Genomic DNA, 24,363 nt, shown 5'->3' on the forward strand with positions numbered 1-24,363 from the left:
AGTGTGTCATTCAAAGCCATTGCTTCCTTGTTGATTTTCTGCTTGGGTCATCTGTACATTGCTACAAGTGGGATGTTAGAGACTCCTATTATTTTTGTATTATTATCAATGAATTCCTTTTGTTTGTTATTAATTGATTTATATATTAGGATGCTCCCAAGTTGGGAGCATAAAAATTGTTAGATCTTCTTGTTGGATAGACCCCTTAATAATGATATATGCCCTTTTTCATTTCTTATTACAGTCTTTTGTTTAAAATCTAGTTTGACTGAAATAAGTATGGCAACGCCAGCTTTCTTTTAACATCCATTAGCATGATAGATGGTTCTCCATCCCTCCACTTTCAATCTGGAGGTGTCCTTAGGTCTAAAATGAGTCTCTTGTAAGCAGTATATAGATTGGCCTTTTTAAAAAATCTATTCTGGCAGCCTATGTCTTTTGATAGGAGCATTTAGTCCATTTACATTCAGAGTAATTATTGGTAGATAAGAATTTAGTGACATTGTATTACTCGTAAAGTTGCTGTTTAGGAAGATTTTCTCTGTTCCTTTCTAGTCTTTGTTGCTTTTGGTCTTTCTTTCCCACTCAAGGGGTCCCCTTTTAATGCTTCTTGCAGAGCTGTTTTAGTGGTCACAAACTCCTTTTGTTTTTGCTTACCTGGGAAATTATCTCTCCTTCTATTCTGAATGATAGCCTCGCTGATAAAGTATTTTTGGCGGCATATTTTTCCCATTCAGCATATTGGATATATCATGCCACTTCTGGCCTGCCAGGTGTCAATACAATAAATTTTTATGCAGTGATCTTGCATTCAGCAACTCTGCTAAACTCACATCAATTTTATTGATTTACGTATATTTTTTTGGACTTAATAAATTTATAATAATATTATCTGTGATTAAAGGCAGTTAGTTCTTCCTTTCAAATCTTTATGCTTCCCCCCATCCTTTGACTTACTGCATCAACTAAGAATTCTAATATAGAAGATGTAGCAGTGTCTTGTCTCATTCCAAATCTCAGAGAAAGCATTACCTATTAATTCTTTTTAAAAATTTTATTTAAATTCAATTTGCCAACATATAGTATGACACCCAGTACTCATCTCATCATGTGCCCTCCTTAATGCCCATCAACCAGTTACCTTAGCCCTTTCACCCACCCTTCCTTCCTCAACCTTTCATTTGTTTCCCAGAGTTAGGAGTATTTCATCTTTTTTTAAAGATTTATTTATTTTTTTCAAAGATTTTATTTATTTATTCATGAGAGATACACAGAGAGAAGCAGAAGGAAAGAAGCAGGCTCCATGGAGGGAACCTGATGCAGGACTTGATCTCAGGACCATGGGATCATGCCCTAAGCAAAAAAGCAGATGCTCAACTGCTGAGCCACCCAGGTGTCCCAAAAAAGATTTATTTATTTGAGAGAGAGAGAGAGAGAGAAAGAGAGAATGTAAGCAGGAGGGGCAGAAAGAGAGGGAGAAAGAATCTCAAGCAGACTCTGTGCTGAGTGCTGATCCTGGGACTCAATCCCAGGACCCTGAGATCATGACCTGAGCCAAAGCCAAGAGTTGGATGCTTAACTTCCTGCTTCACCCAGGTGCCCCACATATTTCATCCTTTTTAAAAAATTTAAATTCAATTTGCTAACATATAATAGTGCTCATCACATCACATGCTCTCCTTAATGCCGGTCACCCAATTACCCTATCCCTCCCCCCCACCTCCTCTTCTGAAACCCTTTGTTTCCCAGGGTTAGGAGTCTTTCATGGTTTGTCTTCCTCTTTGATTTTTCCCTACTCAGTCCTCTCTCCCTTCCCATATGGTCTCTTTCACTATTTCTTATATTCCACATATCTCATATTTCATCTTTAAGTGTTTTACTATAGTTTTTGGAAATACTCTTTATAAAATAAATGAAGTGCTCCCCCTCATAGTTTGCCAGGAGTTTTAATTTGTTTTTTACTAGTTATAAATGGAGGTTAAGTTTCATAAAATGTTACTACCACATTTGTTAGATATTCTTATAATTTTCTCCTTTAATCTATTAATAGGTAAATTACACAGGTTGATTTAGACTGTTTAAACAACCACACCTTATTGAACGCATTTCTACAGACAATGCAATCTTTTATTTTTTAACAATTATTATTATTTTTAAGATATTTATTTGAGAGAAAGAGAGCAGAGAGAGAGAGAGAGAGAGAGTATGAGGTGAGGGGGAGAACAAGCAGACTCCTTGATGATCAGGGAGCCCAATACAGGGCTTTATCCTGGGACCCTGAGATCATGACCTGAGCCCAAGGCAGACACTTAACTGACTGAGCCACCCAGGTTCCCCAACAACTATTATATTTTAAAGATATTTTTTTTCAAATATTTAAAAAGATTTATTTACCTATCTCAGAGAAAAAAAGAACAAGTGAGGGGAGGGGGAGAGGGAGAGAATCCTTAAGCAGACTCCCTACTGAGTGTGGAGCCCAATGCCAGGCTTAGTCTCATAACCCATGAGACCACGATCTAAGTCAAAACCAAGAGTTGGGGGAGGCGGGGCAAGATTGCGGAAGAGTAGGGTCCCCAAGTCACCTGTCCCCACCAGCTTACCTAGATAACTTTCAAATCATCCTGAAACCTATGAATTTGGTCTGAAATTTAAAGAGAAAACAGCTGGAACGCTACAGTGAGAAGAGTTTACGCTTCTATCAAGGTAGGAAGATGGAAAAAAATATAAAGAAACAAAAGGCATCCAAGGGGGAGGGGCCCCGCGAGGAGCCGGGCTGAGGCCAGGGCGAGTGTCCCCAGGACAGGAGAGCCCTGTCCCGGAGAAGCAGGAGCTACACCAACCGTCCCGGGTGGAAAGGGGCCCGCAGGGAGTTGGAGCAGGACCCAGGAGGGCGGGGATGCCCTAGGGCTCCCGGGGACACTAACAAACACCTGCGCCCCAGGGAGAGCGCGCCACACCCCGGGGCCGAGCTCCCTAAAGGGCTGCAGCGCAAACGGCGGGACCCGGAGCAGCTCGGGCGGCTCGGGCGGGGGCTCCGCGGAGGGGGCTGTCCCGCCCGGGAGCGTGATCCCAGCGGCGCAGGCCCTGGAGCCCAGGGCACTGGGGGACAGAGCTCAGGATCCGGCGCCCTCCCGCCCCCGGGACAGGCAGAGGCCGGGAGGACACAGGACAGCAAGGACGCTTCTGCCGTGGGGCGGCCCCGAGCTGTGCAGATCAGCGCCCCCAACCCTGGAGCATCCAGGCCCCTGTGGACTGGGAGCTGCGGTAGTTATTGCCGGAGCTGAATCCAGGGCTGGAGAGCTAGCCACCGCCACTGTTGTTCCTCCTGGTGTCACCTTGTGCCTGGGACTGAGCAGGGGCCTCACAGGACAAACAGCTCCCACTGAGTCCTGCACCAGGCAGGGGCTGGACAGCTCCCCCAGGTGCACACACCTGAGAATCTCCCAGAAGACCAGCTGGAAGGACAGGGGAAGAGCAAGTTCTTGACCAAGCAGCACTGGAAAGTTCCAGGGGAAGTTGAGGGATTTACAGTATATAGAATCAGAGGATACTCCCCCTTGTTTTTTGTTTTCTGTCCCCCCCCCCTTTTTCCTTTTTTTTCTCTCTCTTTACCTCCTTTATCCAGTATAACTTATTTTTGGCCGCTCTGCATTATGCAAAATGACTAGAAGGAAAAACTCACCACAAAAGAAAGAATCAGAAACAGTCCTCTCTCCCACAGAGTTACAAAATTTGGATTACAATTCAATGTCAGAAAGCCAATTCAGAAGCACTATTATACAGCTACTGGTGGCTCTAGAAAAAAGCATAAAGGACTCAACAGACTTCATGACTGCAGAATTTAGATCTAACCAGGCAGAAATTAAAAATCAATTGAATGAGATGCAATCCAAACTAGAAGTCCTAACGATGAGTGTTAACCAGGTAGAAGAATGAGTGAGTGATATAGAAGACAAGTTGATGGCAAGGAAGGAAACTGAGGAAAAAAGATAAAAAAAACAATGAAAAGATCATGAGGAAAGATTAAGGAAAATAAATGACAGCCTCAGAAAGAAAAATCTATGTTTAATTGGGGATCTCGAGGGTGTGAAAGGGACAGAGGTACAGAATGTGTATTTGAACAAATCATAGCTGAAAACTTTCCTAATCTGGGAAGGGAAACAGGCATTCAGATCCAGGAAATAGAGAGATCCCCCCCCCCAAAATCAATAAAAACTGCTCATCACTGCGACATTTAATAGTGAAACTTGCAAATTCCAAAGATGAAGAAAAGATCCATAAAGCAGCAAGAGACAAGAAATCCCTAACCTTTATGGGGAGAAGTATTAGGATAACAGCAGACCTCTCCACAGAAACCTGGCAGGCCAGAAAGGGCTGGCAGGATACATCCAGGGTCCTAAAGGAGAAGAACATGCAGCCAAGAATACTTTATCCCTCAAGGCTCTCAATCAGAATTGAAGGAGAGATAAAGAGCTTCCAAGATAGGCAGAAACTGAATATGGGACCACCAAACCAGCTCTGCAAGAAATTTTAAGGGGTACCCTGTAAAAGAAAGAGAAAGGCTTAGGGAATAATCCACAAACCCAGGGACTGAATAGGTATCATGATGACACTAAATTCATATCTTTCAATAGTAACTCTGAACGTGAATGGGCTTAATGATCCCATCAAAAGGAGCAGCGTGTCAGACTGGGTAAAAAAGCAGGACCCATCTATTTGCTGTATAGAAGAGACTCATTTTAGACATAAGGACAGCTACAGACTAAAAATAAAAGGTTGGAGAACCATTTACCATTCAAATGGTCCTCAAAAGAGGGCAGGGGTACCCATCCTTATATCAGATAAATTAAAGTTTATCCCAAAGACTGTAGTAAGAGATGAAGAGGGACACCATATCATACTTAAAGGATCTATCCAAGAAGAGGACTTAACAATCATGAATATTTATGCCCGGAATGTGGGAGCTGCCAAGTATATCAATCAATTAATAACCAAAGTTAAGACATACTTAGATAATAATATACTTCTACTTGGTGACTTCAATCTAGCTCTTTCTATACTCGATAGGTCTTCTAAATACAACATCTCCAAAGAAACAAGAGCTTTAAATGATACACTGGACCAGTTGTATTTCACAGATATTTACAGAACTTTACATCCAAATGCTACTGAATACACATTCTTCTCAAGTGCACATGGAACTTTCTCCAGAATAGACTACATGCAGGGTCACAAAGCAGACCTTAACTGATACCAAGACTGGGATCATCTCCTGCATATTTTCACACCATATGCTTTGAAATTAGAACTAAACCACAAGAAGAAGTTTGGAAGGAATTCAAACACATGGAGGTTAAATGCCATCCTGCTAAAAGATGAAAGGGTCAACCAGGAAATTAAGGAAGAATTAAAAAGATTCATGGAAACTAATGAGAATGAAGATACAACCTTTCAAAATCTTTGGCATACAGCAAAAGCAGTCCTGGGGGGAAATACATCGCAATACAAGCATCCATCCAAAAACTGGAAAGAACTCAAATACAAAAGCTAACCTTGCACCTAAAGGAGCTGGAGAAAGAACAGCAAATATATCCTACACCCAGCAGAAGAAGAGAATTAATAAAGATTCGAGCAGGACCCAATGGGATAGAGACCAGAAGAACTGTGGAACAGATGAACAAAATCAAGAGTGGGTTCTTGAAAGAATTAATAAGATAGATGAACCAGTACCCAGAAAAAAAAAAGATAGATGAACCATTAGCCAGCCTTATTAAAAAGAAGAGAGAAAAGACTCAAATTTTAAAAATCATGAATGAGAACAGAGAGATCACCACCAATACCAAGGAAATACAAAAGATTTTATTTTATTTTTTTAATACAAACGATTTTAAAAACATATTATGAGCAGCTACACGCCAATGAATTAGGCAATCTAGAAGAAATGGACACATTTCTGGAAAACCACAAACTACCAAAACTGGAACAGGAAGAAATAGAACCTGAACAGGCCAATAACCAGGGAGGAAATTGAAGCAGTCAACAAAAACCTTCTAAGACACAAAAGTCCAGGGCCAGATGGTATCCCAGGGGAATTCTATCAAACGTTTCAAGAAGAAACCCTATTCTACTAACGCTGTTTGGAAAGATAGAAAGATATGGAATACTTCCAAACTCATTCTGTGAGGCCAGCATCACCTTAATTCCAAAGCCAGACAAAGACCCCACCAAAAAGGAGAATTATAGACCATATCCCTGATGAACACAGATGCAAAAATTCTCAACAAGATACTAGCCAATAGGATCCAACATACATTAAGAAGACAAAGTGGGATTTATCCCCGGGATGCAAGGTTGGTTCAACACCCATAAAGCAATCAATGTGATTCATCATATCAGCAAGAGAAAAAACAAGAACCATATGATCCTCTCAATAGATGCAGAGAAAGCATTTGGCAAAATGCAGCATCCACTCCTGATCAAAACTCTTCAGAGTGTAGGGATAGAGGGAACATACCTCAGCATCTTAAAAGCCATCTATGAAAAGCCCACAGCAAATAATCATTCTCAATGGGGAAACACTGGGAGCCTTTCCCCTAGGATCAGGAACAAGACAGGGATGTCTACTCTCACCACTGCTATTCAACATAGTACTGGAAGTCCTAGCCTCAGCAATCAGTCAACAAAAAGAAATAAAAGGCATTCAAATTGGCAAAGAAGAAGTCAAACTCTCCCTCTTTGCAGATGACATGATACTGTACCTAGAAAACCCAAAAGCCTCCACCCCAAGATTGCTAGAACTCATACAGCAATTTGGCAGTGTGGCAGGATACAAAATCAATGCCCAGAAGTCAGTGGCATTTCTATACACTAACAATGAGACGGAATAAAGAGAAATTAAGGAGCCAATCCCATTTACAAAATGGTTGAAAGATCTAAATGTGAGACAAGATTCCATCAAAATTCTAGAGAAGAGCACAGGCAACAGCTTCTTTGAACTTGGCCACAGCAACTTTTTGCAAAATACAGGTTTCTCCTGCATGAAGGCAAGAGAAACAAAAGCAAAAATGAATTATTGGGACTTAATCAAGATAAGAAGCTTCTGCACAGCAAAAGAAACTGTCAACAAATCTCAGACAACCTACAGAATGGGAGAAGATATTTGCAAATGACGTATCAGATAAAGGGCTAGTTTCCAAGATCTATAAAAAACTTATGAAACTCAACAGAAAAGAAACAAATAATCCAATCATGAAATGGGCAAAAGACATGAAGAGAAATTTCACCAAAGAAGACATACACATGGCCAACAAGCATATGAAAAAATGCTCTACATCCCTTGCCATCAGGGAAATACAAATCAAAAGCACAATAAGATACCACCTCACACCAGTATGAATGGGGAAAATTAACAAGACAGGAAACAACCAATTTTGGAGAGGATGTGGAAAAAGGAGAACCCTCTTGCACTGTTGGTGGGAATGTGAACTGGTGCAATCACTCTGGAAAACTGTGTGGAGGTTCCTCAAAGAGTTAAAAATAGACCTGCCCTACGACCCAGCAATTGCACTGTTGGGGATTTACCCCAAAGATGCATTATTTGGGCCTCTCCTCAGCTGCTTTTTTTTCTTTTAGATTTTGCATTTATTCATAGAGACAGAAAGAGGCAGAGGGAGAAGCAGGCATCGTACAGAGAGCCTGACGTGGGACTTGATCCAGGGTCTCCAGGATCACGCCATAGGCTGCAGGTGGCGCTAAACCGCTGCGCCACCGGGGCTGCCCTACCCCAAAGATACAGATGCAATGAATGGCTGGGACACCTGCACCCCGATGTTTATAGCAGCAATGTCCACAATAGCCAAACTGTGGAAGGAGCCTCAGTGTCCATTGAAAGATGAATGGATAAAGAAGATGTGGTTTATGTATACAATGGAATATTACTCAGCCATTAGAAATAACAAATACCCACTATTTGCTTCAACGTGGAGGGACCTGGAGGGTATTATGCTGAGTGAAATAAGTCAATCGGAAAAGGACAAACATTATATGGTCTCATTCATTTGGGGCATATAAAAATTAGTGAAAGGGAATAAAGGGAAAGGAGAGAAAATGAGTGAAAATATTAGTGAGGTTGACAAAACATGAGAGACACTAACTCTGGGAAATGAACAAGGGGTAGTGGAAGGTGAAGTGGGCGGGGGGTTGGGGTGACTGGGTGATGGGCACTGATGGGGGCACTTGGTGGGATGAGCACTGGGAGTTATGGTATATGTTGGCAACATAAACCAGAAAAACAATGAAAAATTAAAAAAAAAGAAACCAAGATCGGACACTTCTTGGAAGATATCCATGAAGGCAAGAGAAACAGACTGACCCACCCAGGTTCCCCTTTACAAATTTTTATTTAAATTCTAGTTAGTAAACATACAGTGCAATATTGGCTTCCAGAGCAGAATTCAGTGGTTCATTACTTACAAACAACATACAGTGCTCACCATAACAAGTGATCTCTTTAATACCCATCACCCATTTAGCTCATCTCCCACCTACCTCTTTATTAACCTTCAGTTTATTCTCTACCATTAAGAGTCTTTTATGGTTTCTCTCTCTCTCTCTCTCTCTCTCTCTCTCTCTCTCTCTCTCTCTCTCCCTTCCCCTATGTCAATCTGTTTTGTTAAATTCTACATAGGAGTGAAATCATATGGGATTTGTCTTTCTCTGACTGACTTATTTCACTTAGCATAATACTCTCAAGATCCATCCACATTGTTGCAAGGGCGAGATTTCATTCTTTTTGATGGCTGAAAAATACTTCATTATACACACACACACACACACACACACACACACACAAACATACACACACCACCTCCTCTTTATCCATTCATCTTCAATGGACATCTGGGCTCTTTACAAAGTTTGGCTATTGTTGATAATGCTGCTATAAACATTGGGGTGCCTGTACCCCTTTAAATCACTGCATTGGTATCCCTGGGCTAAATATGTACTAGTTCAATAAGGTAGTTCTATTTTTAACTATTTGAGAAAATTCCATATTATTTTCCAGAGTGGCTCCACCTGTTTGCATTCCCACCAATAGTGCAAGAGGATTCCTCTTTCACTCTGCAAATCTGTTGTTTCCTGTGTTTATCTCCTTTTTCCTCAGTTTCCCTCTTTGCCATCAACTCATCTTCCATGTCACTCACTTGTTCTTCCACCTCGTTAACCCTCGTCGTTAGCACTTCTAGTTTGGATTGCATCTCATTCAATTGATTTTTAATTTCTGCCTGATTAGATCTAAATTCTGCAGTCATGAAGTCTCTTGAGTCCTTTATGCTTTTTTCTAGAGCCACCAGTAGCTGTATAATAGTGCTTCTGAATTGGCTTTCTCACATTGAATTGTAATCCAGATTTTGTAACTCTGTGGGAGAGAGGACTGTTTCTGATTCTTTCTTTTGTGGTGAGGTTTTCCTTCTAGTCATTTTTCTCAGTGCAGAGTGGCCAAAAACAAGTTGTATTGGGAAAAGGAGAAAAAGAGAGAGAAAGAAAGAAAGAAAAGAGAAAAAGAAAAAAGAAAAAAGTAAGAAAAAAACGAAAAAAGAGAAGAAAAAGAGAAAGAAAAAGAAAGAAAGGTGAAAAAAAGGGGTGGGGAAAGCTATCAGAAATCAAAAAGAAAAAAAAACAAAAACAAAAAACACAGGGGAGTATCTTCTGATTCTGTATACTTTAAGTCCCTTGACTTCCCCTGGAACTGGTCCGTCTAGCTGGTCTTCTGGAAGCGGGGCCTTCTGTGGTGAGTCTCAGGTGTTAGCACTTGGGGGAGCTGCTCTGCCCCTGCCTGGTGCAGGACTCAGTGGGGGTTGTTCACCCTGTGAGGCCGCAGGAGGAACAACCGCAGTGGCGGCGTCAGCTCTGCAGCCCTAGAGTCAACCCCCGCAGTAACTCCCGGGCTCTCCGTCTGCAGGGCCTGGAGGCTCCTGGGCGGGGCCGCTGATCTGCTCAGCTCGGGGCAGGAGCGTCCTCGCTGTCCTGGGCCCTCCCGGCCTCTGCCTGTCCCGGGGGAGGCCGGATCCTGGGCTGTGTCCCGGTGCCCTGTGCTCCGGGGCCTGCGCTGTTGGATTCGCGCTCCCGCCCCGCAGCCCCCTCCGCGGAGCCGCTGCCCGAGCCCCTCCGAGCTGCTCCGGGTCCCGCCGTGCGCGCTGCAGCCCTTAGAGAGCTCGGCGCGCTCTCCCGGGGCGCAGGTGCCTGTTAGTGTCCCTAGGAGCCCGAGGGCACCCCCGCTCTCCTGGGTCCTGCTCCAGCTCCCTGCGAGCCCATTTCCGCGGGAAGGTTGGTGCAGCTCCTGCTTCTCCGGGACGGGGCTCTCCTGTCCTGGGGACACTCGCCCCAGCCTCAGCCCGGCTCCTCGCGGGGCCCCTCCCCTTGGAGGCTTTCTGTGTCTTTATATTTTTTTCCATCTTCCTACCTTGATAGAAGCATAAACTCTTCTCACTGTAGCATTCCAGCTGTTTTCTCTTTACATTTCAGACCAAATTCGTAGGTTTCAGGATGATTTGAAGGTTATCTAGGTAATTTGGTGGGGACAGGTGACTTGGGGACCCTACTCTTCAGCCATCTTGCCCCTCCCCCTCTGTAAGTAGGATTCTGAGCAGCAACGCCTCCTTCTGTCTGGACATGCAGATGTCTTAGACTCAAGTCAGTTGGATTCACAAGACACAGACATTTTGGGAGGTGGAGATAATTTTTGTGACGTGATAGCAAGCATCATCCCTAATCTTCTCATTCCCACCTCTGCACCTTCTCAAATTTCCAAAGATATGGAAATCTTTGGAAATCTTATACTGTCCCTTATTTTCAGATGAAGCACACATTTGCCTGGTATTAATCTATACTGTACATCAGTACTGATAGTCCCAAAGCGTTTGCTCATTATCTCCAGGTCACTCAACTTCTTTTAAGAGTGAGGTATAGGGAAAAAAAAAAGAGTGAGGTATAGGGCAGCCTGGGTGGCTCAGTGGTTTAGCACCACCTTCAGCCCAGGGTGTGATCCTGGAGTCCAAGGATCCAGTCCCGCATTGGGCTCCTACATGGAGCTTGCGTCTCCCTCTGCCTGTGTCTCTGCCTCTCTCTCTTGTTCTCTCATGAATAAATAAATAAAAATTTTTTTAAAAGATTGAGGTATAATTTATATACAGTAAAATAATGCAAATCCTAAGTGTATATAGCCTTTTACTGATGATTTGTTTACCTAATTCCTGTTGATGAACGTTGGCGTTGTTTTTAGTTTGTTCTATTATGAATAAATCTCCTGTGAATATTTTGTACAAGATTTTTTATAGACACATGGTTGCTGTATGTTTAATTTTATTACGAATTGCCAAACTGTTTTCCAAAATAATTACAGAATTTCATATTTCCACCATCAATATATGAGAGTTTCAGTTGCTTTAAATCCTACAAAAATGTTGTATTTTCTTCTTATTGTAGTCATTCTATTGAGTGTTCAGTGGTATCACATTGTTACTTTAATTTACATTTCCCTGATAATTAATGATGTTGAGTGCCTTTCACATGCAATATTGGCCATTCGAATATCTTATTTTGCAAGGTGTCTGCTCAAATTTCTTCTACTTTCAAAAAATTTAAATTCAATTAATCAACATATAGTGTATTATTGGTTTCAGAGGTACAGTTCAGTAAGTCATCAGTTGTATTATATACATACTCATTGCTCATTACATTATGTGCCCTTCTTAATGGCCATCACCCTGTTACCCCACCCCCCACCTCCCATCCAGCAACCCTCAGTTTGTTTCCTCTGGTTAAGAGTCTATTATAGTTTGTCTCCTTCTCTGATTATATCTTGTTTTATTTATTTTTAAATTTTTGTCCACCTTAAAAAATTAGATTGGGGGTGCCTGGGTAACTTAGTTAAGTGTATGCTTTGGGGTCAAGTCATGTTCCTGGGGTCCTAAGATCGAGCCCCACGTAGGGCTCTCTGCTCAGTGCAGACTCTGCTTTTCCCTCTACTTCTGTCTGCTGCTCCCTCTGCTTGCATTTTCTCTCTCTCTCATTCTCAAATAAATAAATAAAACCTTTAAAAAATAAAAATTAGATTACATACTTTCAATTTTTGATTTGTATAGGTTTATATATTTTGAGTATGTCTTTTCTCAGATATATGTGGTGTGAATATTTTTTCCATTTTCACTTCTTAATATGACTTTTGATGAGCAGAAGTTTTTAATTTGGTGAAATTCACTCAATAATTTTTCTTTTGTGGTTAGCCATTTTGTTTCTTGACTAAGAAATCTTTACTCATGTCAATACAATTTTATAATATTTTTGGTTTAAAATTTTTTTATACTTTTAGTCCTCACATTTATTTTCTTTAATATTTAAATTTATTAATTTTTTTGAAAATTAATTTTTTATTGGTGTTCAATTTACCAACATACAAAATAACACCCAGTGCTCATCCCGTCAAGTCCCCCTCAGTGCCCGTCACCCATTCACCCCCACCCCCCCCCCCTCCTCCCCTTCCACCACCCCTAGTTCGTTTCCCAGAGTTAGGAGTCTTTACGTTCTGTCTCCCTTTCTGATATTTCCCACACATTTCTTCTCCCTTCCATTATATTCCCTTTCACTATTATTTATATTCCCCAAATGAATGAGAACATACACTGTTTGTCCTTCTCTGATTGACTTACTTCACTCAGCATAATACCCTACAGTTCCATCCATGTTGAAGCAAATACTGGGTACTTGTCGTTTCTAATGGTTGAGTAATATTCCATTGTATACATAAACCACATCTTCTTTATCCATTCATCTTTCGATGGACACCGAGGCTCCTTCCACAGTTTGGCTATTGTGGCCATTGCTGATAGAAACATCGGGGTGCAGGTGTCCCGACGTTTCATTGCATCTGAATCTTTGGGGTAAATCCCCAACAGTGCAATTGCTGGGTCGTAGGGCAGGTCTATTTTTAACTCTTTGAGGAACCTCCACACAGTTTTCCAGAGTGGCTGCACCAGTTCACATTCCCACCAACAGTGGAAGAGGGTTCCCCTTTCTCCACATCCTCTCCAACATTTCTGGTTTCCTGCCTTGTTAATTTTCCCCATTCTCACTGGTGTGAGGTGGTATCTCATTGTGGTTTTGATTTGTATTTCCCTGATGGCAAGTGATGCAGAGCATTTTTCTCATGTGCATGTTGGCCATGTCCATGTCTTCCTCTGTGAGATTTCTGTGCATGTCTTTTGCCCATTTCATGATTGGATTGTTTGTTTCTTTGGTGTTGAGTTTAATAAGTTCTTTATAGATCTTGGACACTAGCCCTTTATCTGATACGTCATTTGCAAATGTCTTCTCCCATTCTGTAGGTTGTCTTTTAGTTTTGTCGACTGTATCCTTTGCTGTGCAAAAGCTTCTTATCTTGATGAAGTCCCAATAGTTCATGTTTGCTTTTGTTTCTTTTGCCTTCCTGGATGTATCTTGCAAGAAGTTACTGTGGCCGAGTTCAAAAAGGGAGTTGCCTGTGTTCTCCTCTAGGATTTTGATGGAATCGTGTCTCACATTTAGATCTTTCATCCATTTTGAGTTTATCTTTGTGTATGGTGCAAGAGTAGTCTAGTTTCATTCTTCTGCATGTGGATGTCCAATTTTCCCAGCACCATTTATTGAAGAGACTGTCTTTCTTCCAGTGGATAGTCTTTCCTCCTTTATCGAATATTAGTTGACCATAAAGTTGAGGGTCCACTTCTGGATTCGCTATTCTGTTCCATTGATCTATGTGTCTGTTTTTGTGCCAGTACCACACTATCTTGATGACCACAGCTTTGTAGTACAGCCTGAAATCTGGCATTGTGATGCCCCCAGCTATGGTTTTCTTTTTTAAAATTCCCCTGGCTATTCGGGGTATCTTCTGATTCCACACAAATCTGAAAATAATTTGTTCTAACTCTCTGAAGAAAGTCCATGGTATTTTGATAGGGATTGCATTAAACATGTAAATTACCCTGGGTAACATTGACATTTTCACAATATTAATTCTGCCAATCCATGAGCATGGAATATTTTTACATCTCTTTGTGTCTTCCTCAATTTTTTTCAGAAGTGTCCCATAGTTTTTAGAGTGTAGATCCTTTACCTGTTTGGTTAGGTTTATTCCTAGGTATCTTATGCTTTTGGGTTCAATTGTAAATGGGATTGACTCCTTAATTTCTCTTTCTTCAGTCTCATTGTTAGTGTATAGAAATGCCATTGATTTCTGGGCATTGATTTTGTATCCTGCCACGCTACTAAATTGCTGTATGAGTTCTAGCAATCTTGGGGTGGAGGCTTTTGGGTTTTCTATGTAGAGTATCATGTCATCAGAGAAGAGGGAGAGTTTGACTTCTTCTTCGCCAATTTGAATGCCTTTAATGTCTTTTTGTTGTCTGACTGCTGAGGCGAGGACTTCCAGAACTATGTTGAATAGCAGTGGTGAGAGTGGACATCCCTGTCTTGTTCCTCATCTTAGGGGAGAGGCTCCCAGTGCTTCTCCATTGAGAATGATATTTGCTGTGGGCTTTCATAGATGGCTTTTAAGATGTCAAGGAAAGTCCGTCTATCCCTACACTCTGAAAGTTTTGATCAGGAATGGATGCTGTATTTTGTCAAATGCTTTCTCTGCATCTATTGAGAGGATCATATGGTTCTTGGTTTTTCTCTTGCTGATATGATGAATCACACTGATTGTTTTACGAGTGTTGAACCAGCCTTGTGTCCCGGGGATAAATCCTACTTGGTCATGGTGAATAATTTTCTTAATGTGTTTTTGGATCCTATTGGCTAGTATCTTGTTGAGATACTTTTTGCATCCATGTTCATCAGGGATATTGGTCTGTAATTCTCCTTTCTGGTGGGGTCTTTGTCTGGCTTTGGAATTAAGTTGATGCTGGCCTCATTGAACGAATTTGGAAGTACTCCATCTCTTTCTATCTTTCCAAACAGCTTTAGTAGAATAGGTATGATTTCTTCCTTAAACGTTTGATAGAATTCCCCTGGGAAGCCATCTGGCCCTGGACTCTTGTGTCTTGGGAGGTTTTTGATGACTGCTTCAATATCCTCTCTGGTTATTGGCCTGTTCAGGTTTTCTATTTCTTCCTGTTCCAGTTTTGGTAGTTTGTGGCTTTCCAGGAATGTGTCCATTTCTTCTGGATTGCCTAATTTATTGGTGTATAGCTGTTCATAATAGTTCATAATATGTTTTTAAAATCGTTTGTATTTCCTTGGTGTTGGTAGTGATCTCTCCTCTCTCATTCATGATTTTATTAATTTGAGTCTTCTCCCTCTTCTTTTTAATAAGGCTGGCTAATGGTTTATCTATCTTATGAATTCTTTCAAAGAACCAGCTCCTGGTTCTGTTGATCTGTTCCACATTTTTTCTGGTCTCGATTTCATTGAGTTCTGCTCAAATTTTAATTAACTCTCTTCTTCTGCTGGACGTAGGGTCCATCTGCTGTTTTTTCTCTAGCTCCTTTATGTGTAAGGTTAGCTTTTGTATTTGAGTTCCTTCCAGTTTTTGAATGGATGCTTGTATTGCAATGTATTTCCCCCCTCAGGACTGCTTTTGCTGAATCCCAAAGATTTTTGAACGGTTGTATCTTCATTCTCATTAGTTTCCATGAATGTTTTTAATTCTTCCTTAATTTCCTGGTTGGCCCTTTCATCTTTTAGCGGATGGTCCTTAACCTCCACGTGTTTGAAGTCCTTCCAAACTTCTTGTTGTGATTTAGTGCTAATATCAAGGCATTATGGTCTGAGAATATACAGGGGACGATCCCAATCTTTTGGTATCGGTTCAGACCTGATTTGTGACCCAGTATGTCGTCTCTTCTGGAGAAAGTTCCATGTGCACTTGAGAAGAATGTGTATTCAATTGAGTTTGGATGTAAAGTTCTATAGATATCTGTGAAATCCATCTGGTCCAGTGTTCATTTAAAGCTCTCGTTTCATTGGAGATGTTGTGCTTAGAAGACCTATCGAGGGTACAAAGAGCTAGATTGAAATCACCAAGTATAAGTGTATTATTATCTAAGTATTTCTTCACTTTGGTTATTAATTGATTTATATATTTGGCAGCTCTCACATTCGGGGCACATATGTTGAGGATTGTTAAGTCCCATGTTGGATAGATCCTTTAAGTATGATATAGTGTCCCTGTTCATCTCTCACTACAGTCTTCGGGGTAAATTTTAGTTTATCTGATATAAGGATGGCTACCCCTGCTTTCTTTTGAGGACCATTTGAATGGCCAATGGTTCTCCAACCTTTTATTTTCAGGTTGTAGGTGTCCTTCTGTCTATAATGAGTCTCTTGTAGACAGCAAATAGATAGGTCCTGCTTTTTTATCCAGTCTGACACCCTGCGCCTTTTGATGGGGTCATTAAGCCTGTTCACGTTCAGAGTTACTATTGAAAGGTATGAGTTTAGTGTCATCATGATATCTATTCAGTCCTTGTTTTTGTCGATTGTTCCACTGAACTTCTTCTTAAAGGGGGAATTTAAGAGTCCCCCTTAAAATTTCTTGCAGAGCTGCTTTGGAGGTCACATATTCTTTCAGTTCCTGCCTCTCTTGGAAGCTCTTTATCTCTCCTTCCATTTTGAATGAGAGCCTTGCTGGTTAAAGTATTCTTGGTTGCATGTTCTTCTCATTTAGGACCCCGAATATATCCTGCCAGCCCTTTCTGGCCTGCCAGGTCTCTGTGGAGAGGTCTGCTGTTACCCTCATACTCCTCCCCATCAAAGTCAGGGATTTCTTGTCTCTTGCTGCTTTAAGGATCTTCTCTTTATCTTTGGAATTTGCAAGCTTCACTATTAAGTGTCCAGGTGTTGAACGGTTTTTATTGATTTTAGGGGCGGGGGAATCTCTCTATTTCCTGGATCTGAATGCCTGTTTCCCTTCCCAGATTAGGAAAGTTTTCAGCTATGATTTGTTCAAATACATATTCTGGCCCTCTGTCCCTTTCGGCGCCCTCGGGAACCCCAATTAAACGTAGGTTTTTCTTCCTCAGGCTATCGTTTATTTCCCTTAATCTGTCTTTATGGTCTTTCAATTGTCTCTTTTTTCCTCAGTTTCTCTCTTTGCCATCAACTTGTCTTCTATGTCACTCACTCATTCTTCCACCTCGTTAACCCTCCTCGTTAGGACTTCTAGTTTGGATTGCATCTCATTCAATTGATTTTTAATTTCTGCCTGATTGGATCTAAATCCTGCAGTCATGAAGCCTCTTGAGTCCTTTATGCTTTTTTCTAGAGCCACCAGTAGGTTTATAATAGTGCTTCTGAATTGGCTTTCTGACATTGAATTGTAATTCAGATTTTGTAACTCTGTGGGAGAGAGGACTGTTTCTGATTCTTTCTTTTGAGGTGAGGTTTTCCTTCTAGTCATTTTGCTCAGTGCAGAGTGGCCAAAAACAAGTTGTATTGGGAAAAGGAGAAAAAGAGAGAGAGAGAAGGAAATAAAAGAGAAAAAGAAAAAAGAAAAAGGGAAGAAAAAAATGAAAAAAGAGAAGAAAAAGAGAAAGAAATAGAAAGGTGAAAAAAAGGGGGTGGGGAAGCAATCAGGAATCAAAAAGAAAAAAAATCCAAAACAAAAAACACGGGGAGTATCTTCTGATTCTGTATACTTTAAGTCCCTTGACTTCCCCTGGAACTGGTCCGTCTAGCTGGTCTTCTGGGGGAGGGGCCTGCTGTGCTGATTCTCAGGTGTTAGCACTTGGGGGAGCTGCTCTGCCCCTGCTTGGTGCACGGCTCAGTGGGGGTTGTTCACCCCGTGAGGCCCCAGGAGGAACAATGGCAGTGGGGGCGCCAGCTCTGGAGCCCTGGAGTCTGCCCCCGCAGTAACTCCGGGGCTCTCCGTCTGCAGGACCTGGAGGCTCCGGGGTGGGGCCGCTGATCTGCTCAGCTCCAGGCAGGAGCGTCCTTGCTGTCCTGGGCCCTCCCGGCCTCTGCCTGTCCCGGGGGGAGGCAGATCCTGGGCTGTGTCCCCGGCGCCCTGTGCTCCGGCGCCTGCGCTGTTGCATTCGCTCCCGCCCCGCAGCCCCCTCCGCGGAGCCGCTGCCCGAGCCCCTCCGAGCTGCTCCGGGTCCCGCCGAGCGCTGCAGCCCTTAGGGAGCTCGGCGCATCTCCCCGCGGCGCAGGTGCCTGTTAGTGTCCCAGGGAGCCCGAGGGCATCCCCGCCCTCCTGGGTCCTGCTCCACCTCCCTGCGGGCCCCTTTCCGCCCGGGAAGGTTGGTGCAGCTCCTGCTCCTCCGGGACGGGGCTCTCCTGTCCTGGGGACACTCGCCCCGGCCTAAGCCCGGCTCCTCACGGGGCCCCTCCCCCTTGGGGGCCTTTTGTTTCTTTATTTCTTTTTCCCCGTCCTCCTACCTTGATAGAAGCCCGAAATCTCACTGTAGCATTCCAGCTGTTCTCTCTTTAAATCTTAGGCTGAATTCGTGGATTTTCAGGATGATTTGAAAGTTATCTATGTAATTTGGTGGGGACAGGTGACCTGGGGACCCTACCTTTCAGCCATATTGCCCCTCCCTCCCATAATCTAGTCCTCACATTTAAGTCTGTGAGCTACTATGTGCATATCTGGTTGTCCCAGCATAATTTATTGAATGGGTCTTCCTTTCTCCACTAAATTGCATTGACACTTTCCAAAAATCAATTGATTATATAACTAAGGATTTATTTCTGTGTTCTCCATTCTGTTACCTTGATCTATTAATGCATTCTTTTTAAAAAAATTTTAATAATAAATTTATTTTTTATTGGTGTTCAATTTACCAACATACGGAATAACACCCAGTGCTCATCCCGTCAAGTATTCTTATAAAATACTATGCTATATTAATTTTTTAGTCTTAAAATTTGGTAATGTGTTTTCTCCAACTTAGTGATTTTTCTTTAAGATTGTCTTGGCTATTTTAGGGCATTTTCATCTTCATTTAAATTTTAAAATGGGCCTGTCAATGTCCAAGGACAATGACCAGGTTCCTGTGCACAGGCCTGGAGTAAAGTGGGTAGAATCAGCGTTCTCTCTCCTATAACCTACACGGTGGCAACCTGGCCAAGTTCGGTGTAGGGTATCTATAGACTGTGGTTGGGGAGGAGGTCACAAAGGAACACAAATTACATTGACCTCTTGTTTCTCACTGAAAACACTTGATGCAGTAGGACAAGGCCAATATATCTTTAAACTTTCACAAGTTTTGGCACCTAGAATGCTATATACTATCAAATTATCATTCAAGTGAAAGAGCCAAATAATGACGTGTTTTAGATATGCATGTAAATAGAAAGTTTCTCCTCTTTTGACTTACAAAGAAATTCTCTCACCATTATATTAGTCATCTGATTTATTAATGGGCTTACATTCCATGTACTGTACATACTTATTTAAACAAATAAGAGATTATAAATGTATGTTAATTGGAAATCCTCTCCCTCTCTGTCCCCTACTGCATTACATTCTTACTGCATTGACTATACCCACATATATATTTATGTAATCTTTAAAAACATAATGAATTCATACTTTCATACTTGTTACATATCTTAAGTTTTTTACCTAATGGCTTTCAAAGAATAGACATCCATTTGATTCTTTCAAGTTGCTGCGTATTCTTACACATAATTTCCCCATTCTTTATTAATAGGGTTTTAGGTTGTTGCCAATTTTTACCTGTCATAAACTGGAAATCACTGAAAAATATATTTCAATATCCAATATATTTTATGGTAGCATTTCCATAGGTTAGAATCCTAAAAGTGGAAGTTTCTAGAATAAAATATTAAATCACATATTTCTAAACACCTAGCTTTAGGGATAGATGGGAGAAAGAAAGGTTCCAACGTCCCCATTGTGAAATAGATAACTTTCATGTAATCATCTTGGTTCTTGTTATTTCTGACCATTACCATTTTTAAATTGTATAGTAAATAAATAAGAGGCAATTAAAAGAAATAAAGCCACAGAGAAACAATCAAGAATAGAAACATGAGAGAAAAGGCAAAAACTTAATTTTTAAGCAATAAAAGGTTTTATGAAAGAGAATATTAAGGAATTATAAAAAATACTCATAATAAGAAAAGTAGCTAAAATGTAACTCTTTTCCTCACTTTGCCCCTCTCCTTCCATTCTTTTCCTCCTAAAATGTTTGTCAAAGTATTCAACCGCTGTTTTCAGCAATATACTGAAATGTGAAGGGTTTTAAAGGGTAAGTCTTAATAAATGGAGATCAATTTGTTCAGGATATATTGTCAGAATATGATTAGTTTAAAGCAGTATTTGGAAGATAAGAACATGATGAATCTTTGTGGAAAAGTGGAGGAATAGTGAGGAGAAACTTGATGATTTCAGCAGAGTCAGGGACAATTGGTCAGCTGACATCAATAGATGTGAGCACCGACAATAGGCTTGTCTCACTTAGGTTAAAAAAGCTAACCTCCAACCGTTCGATTGTTCACCAAGGTCTAGTAGGGACCAGATTCCAGTGGAGCAGATTTCACTTGTGAGTTTGTCAAGAGGGTGTTGCTTGAGAATTCCACCTGCCCATCAGCTTCCTTAGGCCCTGTTTCAGGTCTTTGTTTCTCAGGCTGTAGATAAAAGGGTTTAGCATGGAGGAAAGAACTGTGTAGACAATTGTTGCTATGTGGTCCCTGGCACTGTAGGTGGACAGGGGCTGTAAATAGACATAGAAGATGCTTCCATAAAAGAGTATGACCACGGTGAGGTGAGAGCCACAGGTGGAGAAGGCTTTGCGTTTCCCAGCAGCTGAAGGGATCTTAAGAACTGTGATGAGAATTCGTACATAAGAGAGAGTGATGCACAGAAATGGAGTCACCAAAACAACAGAACCCTCTGATATTATCACAACTTCATTGACAAATGTGGAGGAACAGGACAATTTCATCAAGGGACTGAGGTCACAGAGGAAGTGGTGGATGACATTGGAGTCACAGAAGGTGAGACTGTTCAGTAGCAGTGTGTGTACGAGTGAGTGGAAGTGGGGAAGTGAGCAGGAAAAGGCCACCAGCAGGACACAGCAGCGGCGGTTCATGGTGGTGACGTAGTGGAAGGGGTCACAGATAGCCACATAGCGGTCAAAGGCCATGACTGCCAGAAGGCAGCTGTCGGTGTTGCCCAGAGCATAAATGAAATACATCTGTGTCAGACACCCAGCATAGGAGATGGTCTTCTTAGAAAGGAAGTTCACTAGCATCCTGGGGACAACAGTTGTTGTAAAGCAAATATCAGTGAAGGACAGGAAACTCAAGAAGAAATACATGGGGGTCTGGAGCTGGGGATCAGAATGGATGGCCAGGATGATGAGTAGGTTCCCTATTATGGTGATCAGGTACATGGTGAGGAAGAGGATAAAGAGTGGCTTCTGGTCCTCAGGCTGGGAGGAGAGTCCCAGGAGAATGAACTCAGAGACACTGCTGGTTTGGTTGACCCTTGCCATTGGCTTGGGCCTAGTTATATAAATGAAGTTTTGTTATTTACCTTTCTCCAAGTCCAGAACCCAGCTAGTCTTTGTTTTCTCTGTTTGGTCACAATTAGCTGCTGTGCAGGGACAGCTTGTCAATCTCATGGTCCTTGATGTGGCCTTCCTTTCCCAACTTCCTTTCCCAAATCCATGGCATCACAAGGCCTTATAGTGAAGGTTGGAGGGGCAGAAGAAGAGTTTTCCTTTAGAAACTATCAGAGATGGGGTATCCCTGGGTGGCTCAGCGGTTTAGTGCCTGTCGTCCGCCCAGGGCATGATCCTGGAGTCCCGCGTCGGGCTCCCTGCATGGAGCCTGCTTCTCCCTCTGCCTTTGTCTCTGCCTCTCTCTCTCTGTGTCTATCATGAATAAATAAATAAAATCTTTTTTTTTAAAAAGAAACTATCAGAGATGGACCTCACCGATTCTAGTTCATTAATTCCTATTCCATGGAAGCACTGTTCCCTTGCTAGAGATTTAGCAATACAAACAGGCAAATCCTTGTCATTATGTAGCTCCTGTCCTAGATGGGGAGTCAGATCATTGACAAACAACATAAAACAGTGTAAAAGGGATAGAGATGGATGAGGGATGAGTTTGCCAAAATATAAACAGGGAAAATCTAAGGGGAACGTTGAACCTGTTTCAGTGAACCTGTTTCACTTTCAGAAAAAGTGAGCTTTTTCTCCTTTGGGTGCAGGATAAGGGATTCCTCTTCCTTAGCCCATGTCATGCTGTCATCACTGGTCTGGGCACATGCCTGTTTTTCTCTAAATTAATTTTTCTTTCTTTAATATTTTGTCCTAAATCACATTTGTATAGGATGGGTACCCATTATTGAGTATTCAACTCATGCTTTATAATTCATCAGTCATGTGGATGCAACAATACCTATGAAAACATTAATTTTTTATATATTAAGAATTTATGTACATATGTATGCTTTTTTTCAATCATATCCAGTTACCTAGTGATGGACATCAAAGCGGCCTCTAATTTTTTTTGTTGATACCACAAAAAGCTCTTCAGTGAGAGATATTATATAAGCCAAGTGTTTTATTTATTTTATTTTATTTTATTTTATTTTATTTTATTTATTCATGAGAGACAGAGAGAAAAAAAAGGTAGAGACACAGGCAGAGGGAGTAGCAGTCTCTATTCAGGAGCCCAATGTGGGACTCTATCTGGACCTCCTGAGCCGAAGACAGATGCCCAACCACTGAGCCACACAGGCGTCCCAAGCCAAGTGTTTTAAATTAATTTTTAAATGGTCAGCATATTTATCCATACCTCATTAATAGAGATTTCCTTTTTCTATTTTGAGATTTTCAAGTATTTTCAGACATTGGTTATTTATCTATTCCTTATTACCATAAAAAGCTCTACAATGGACATAGGTGTATCTCCAAAATGTTTGAAATAATTTTTTCAGAAGCACCATAATCTTTCACACCTTTTCAATGGTCTTTTCACATTGGAATTTTCAGACATTACAATTTTTATTCTATATTAACTCATTGAACATTGAAATATTAATATATTAATTAATTTATAAAGCAATGCTGTAATTGCATTAACAAATGATGTCATGTATATAATAGTGGTTACACTTCATAATACTGTTTTTGCATATTTGGAATTTGCTAAGACAGTAAATGATAGAAGTATGCTTACATTTTAATTGTAAATTACTAAATATCTTTAAACCTAAATTTTACCATGTATAATATTGGATAGAAATATCCTTGTTCTTGTGAGGATTTAGTGAGAAATGCATCTAAAGCACTCAGCAGAGAGACAAACATATGTGAATACTCAAGAGAAACTTATTTTTTTTGAGAAAGAGAGGAGAAAGGAGAAGAAGGATAGGAGGAGAGAATATCTTATGCAGGTTTCTGGCACATCATGGAGCCCAACTTCAGACTGCAATCTCTCAACCCTGAGATCATGATAAATCAAGAGTCAAACGCTTAACTGACTGAGCCACTTAGGCATCCCAACTCAAGAGAAACACTTGATCATCATCAGACTCAGTGTCACCTTCCCTTATCTGATATTAGTGGTTGTCCTCAAAATCAGTCAACTCACCTGCTTAAAATACACCCCTCCCTGCCAAGATGTCAGACTAGTCTCATGATTTTGCAAGATCTAACAGAAGGATTATTTGCGTATGCATTGAGTGATTTGAACAAACCTGTAGTTAAAGTTAATAACAATAACCAATGTTACTAAAATCCTACTACGTGTGAAGCTTGTGCTAAGCACTTCATGAATCCCATGATGAGGGATCACAGGCATGTGTTTGTTTGAATTTTAAGATTTTATTTATGGCCCTTTCACGAAGATGGTGCCGAAGGCAAAGAAGGAAGCCCCTGCTCCTCCCAAAGCCGAAGCCAAAGCGAAGGCTTTGAACGCTAAGAAAGCAGTGCTGAAAGGTGTGCACAGTCACAAGAAAAAGAAGATCCTCACATCACCTACATTCTGACGACCCAAAACCCTGCATCTCCGAAGGCAGCCCAAATATTCTCGAAAGAGCGTCCCCAGGAGAAACAAGTTTGATCACTATGCCATCAAGTTCCCCCTAACTACTGAGTCAGCCATGAAGAAAATAGAAGACAACAACACACTTGTGTTCATTGTGGATGTCAAAGCCAATAAGCACCAGATCAAACAGGCTGTGAAGAAGCTCTATGACATTGATGTGGCCAAGGTCAACACTTTGATCAGGCCTGATGGAGAGAAGAAAGCCTATGTTCGACTGGCTCCTGACTATGATGCTTTGGATGTTGCCAACAAAATTGGGATCATCTAAACTAAGTCCAGCCAGCTATAAATCTAAAT

The 24,363-nt window shown here is 41.3% G+C and overlaps 1 protein-coding gene and 1 pseudogene across 1 annotated transcript; one reads left to right on the forward strand and one right to left on the reverse strand.

The window, feature by feature from the left end:
- Positions 1-20,555: 20,555 nt before the first annotated feature.
- On the reverse strand, positions 20,556-21,503 carry LOC121474129 (olfactory receptor 1L8-like). Its single transcript, XM_041726962.1, has one exon. It carries the CDS (start codon positions 21,498-21,500, stop codon positions 20,556-20,558), a length of 945 nt encoding a protein of 314 aa, XP_041582896.1. The 5' UTR covers positions 21,501-21,503.
- A 2,363-nt stretch (positions 21,504-23,866) lies between these two features.
- On the forward strand, positions 23,867-24,334 carry LOC121474098 (annotated as a pseudogene).
- The last annotated feature ends 29 nt before the right edge of the window (positions 24,335-24,363 follow it).

The sequence above is a fragment of the Vulpes lagopus genome, chromosome 12 (assembly GCF_018345385.1).
Source record: "Vulpes lagopus strain Blue_001 chromosome 12, ASM1834538v1, whole genome shotgun sequence".
NCBI lineage: Eukaryota > Metazoa > Chordata > Mammalia > Carnivora > Canidae > Vulpes > Vulpes lagopus.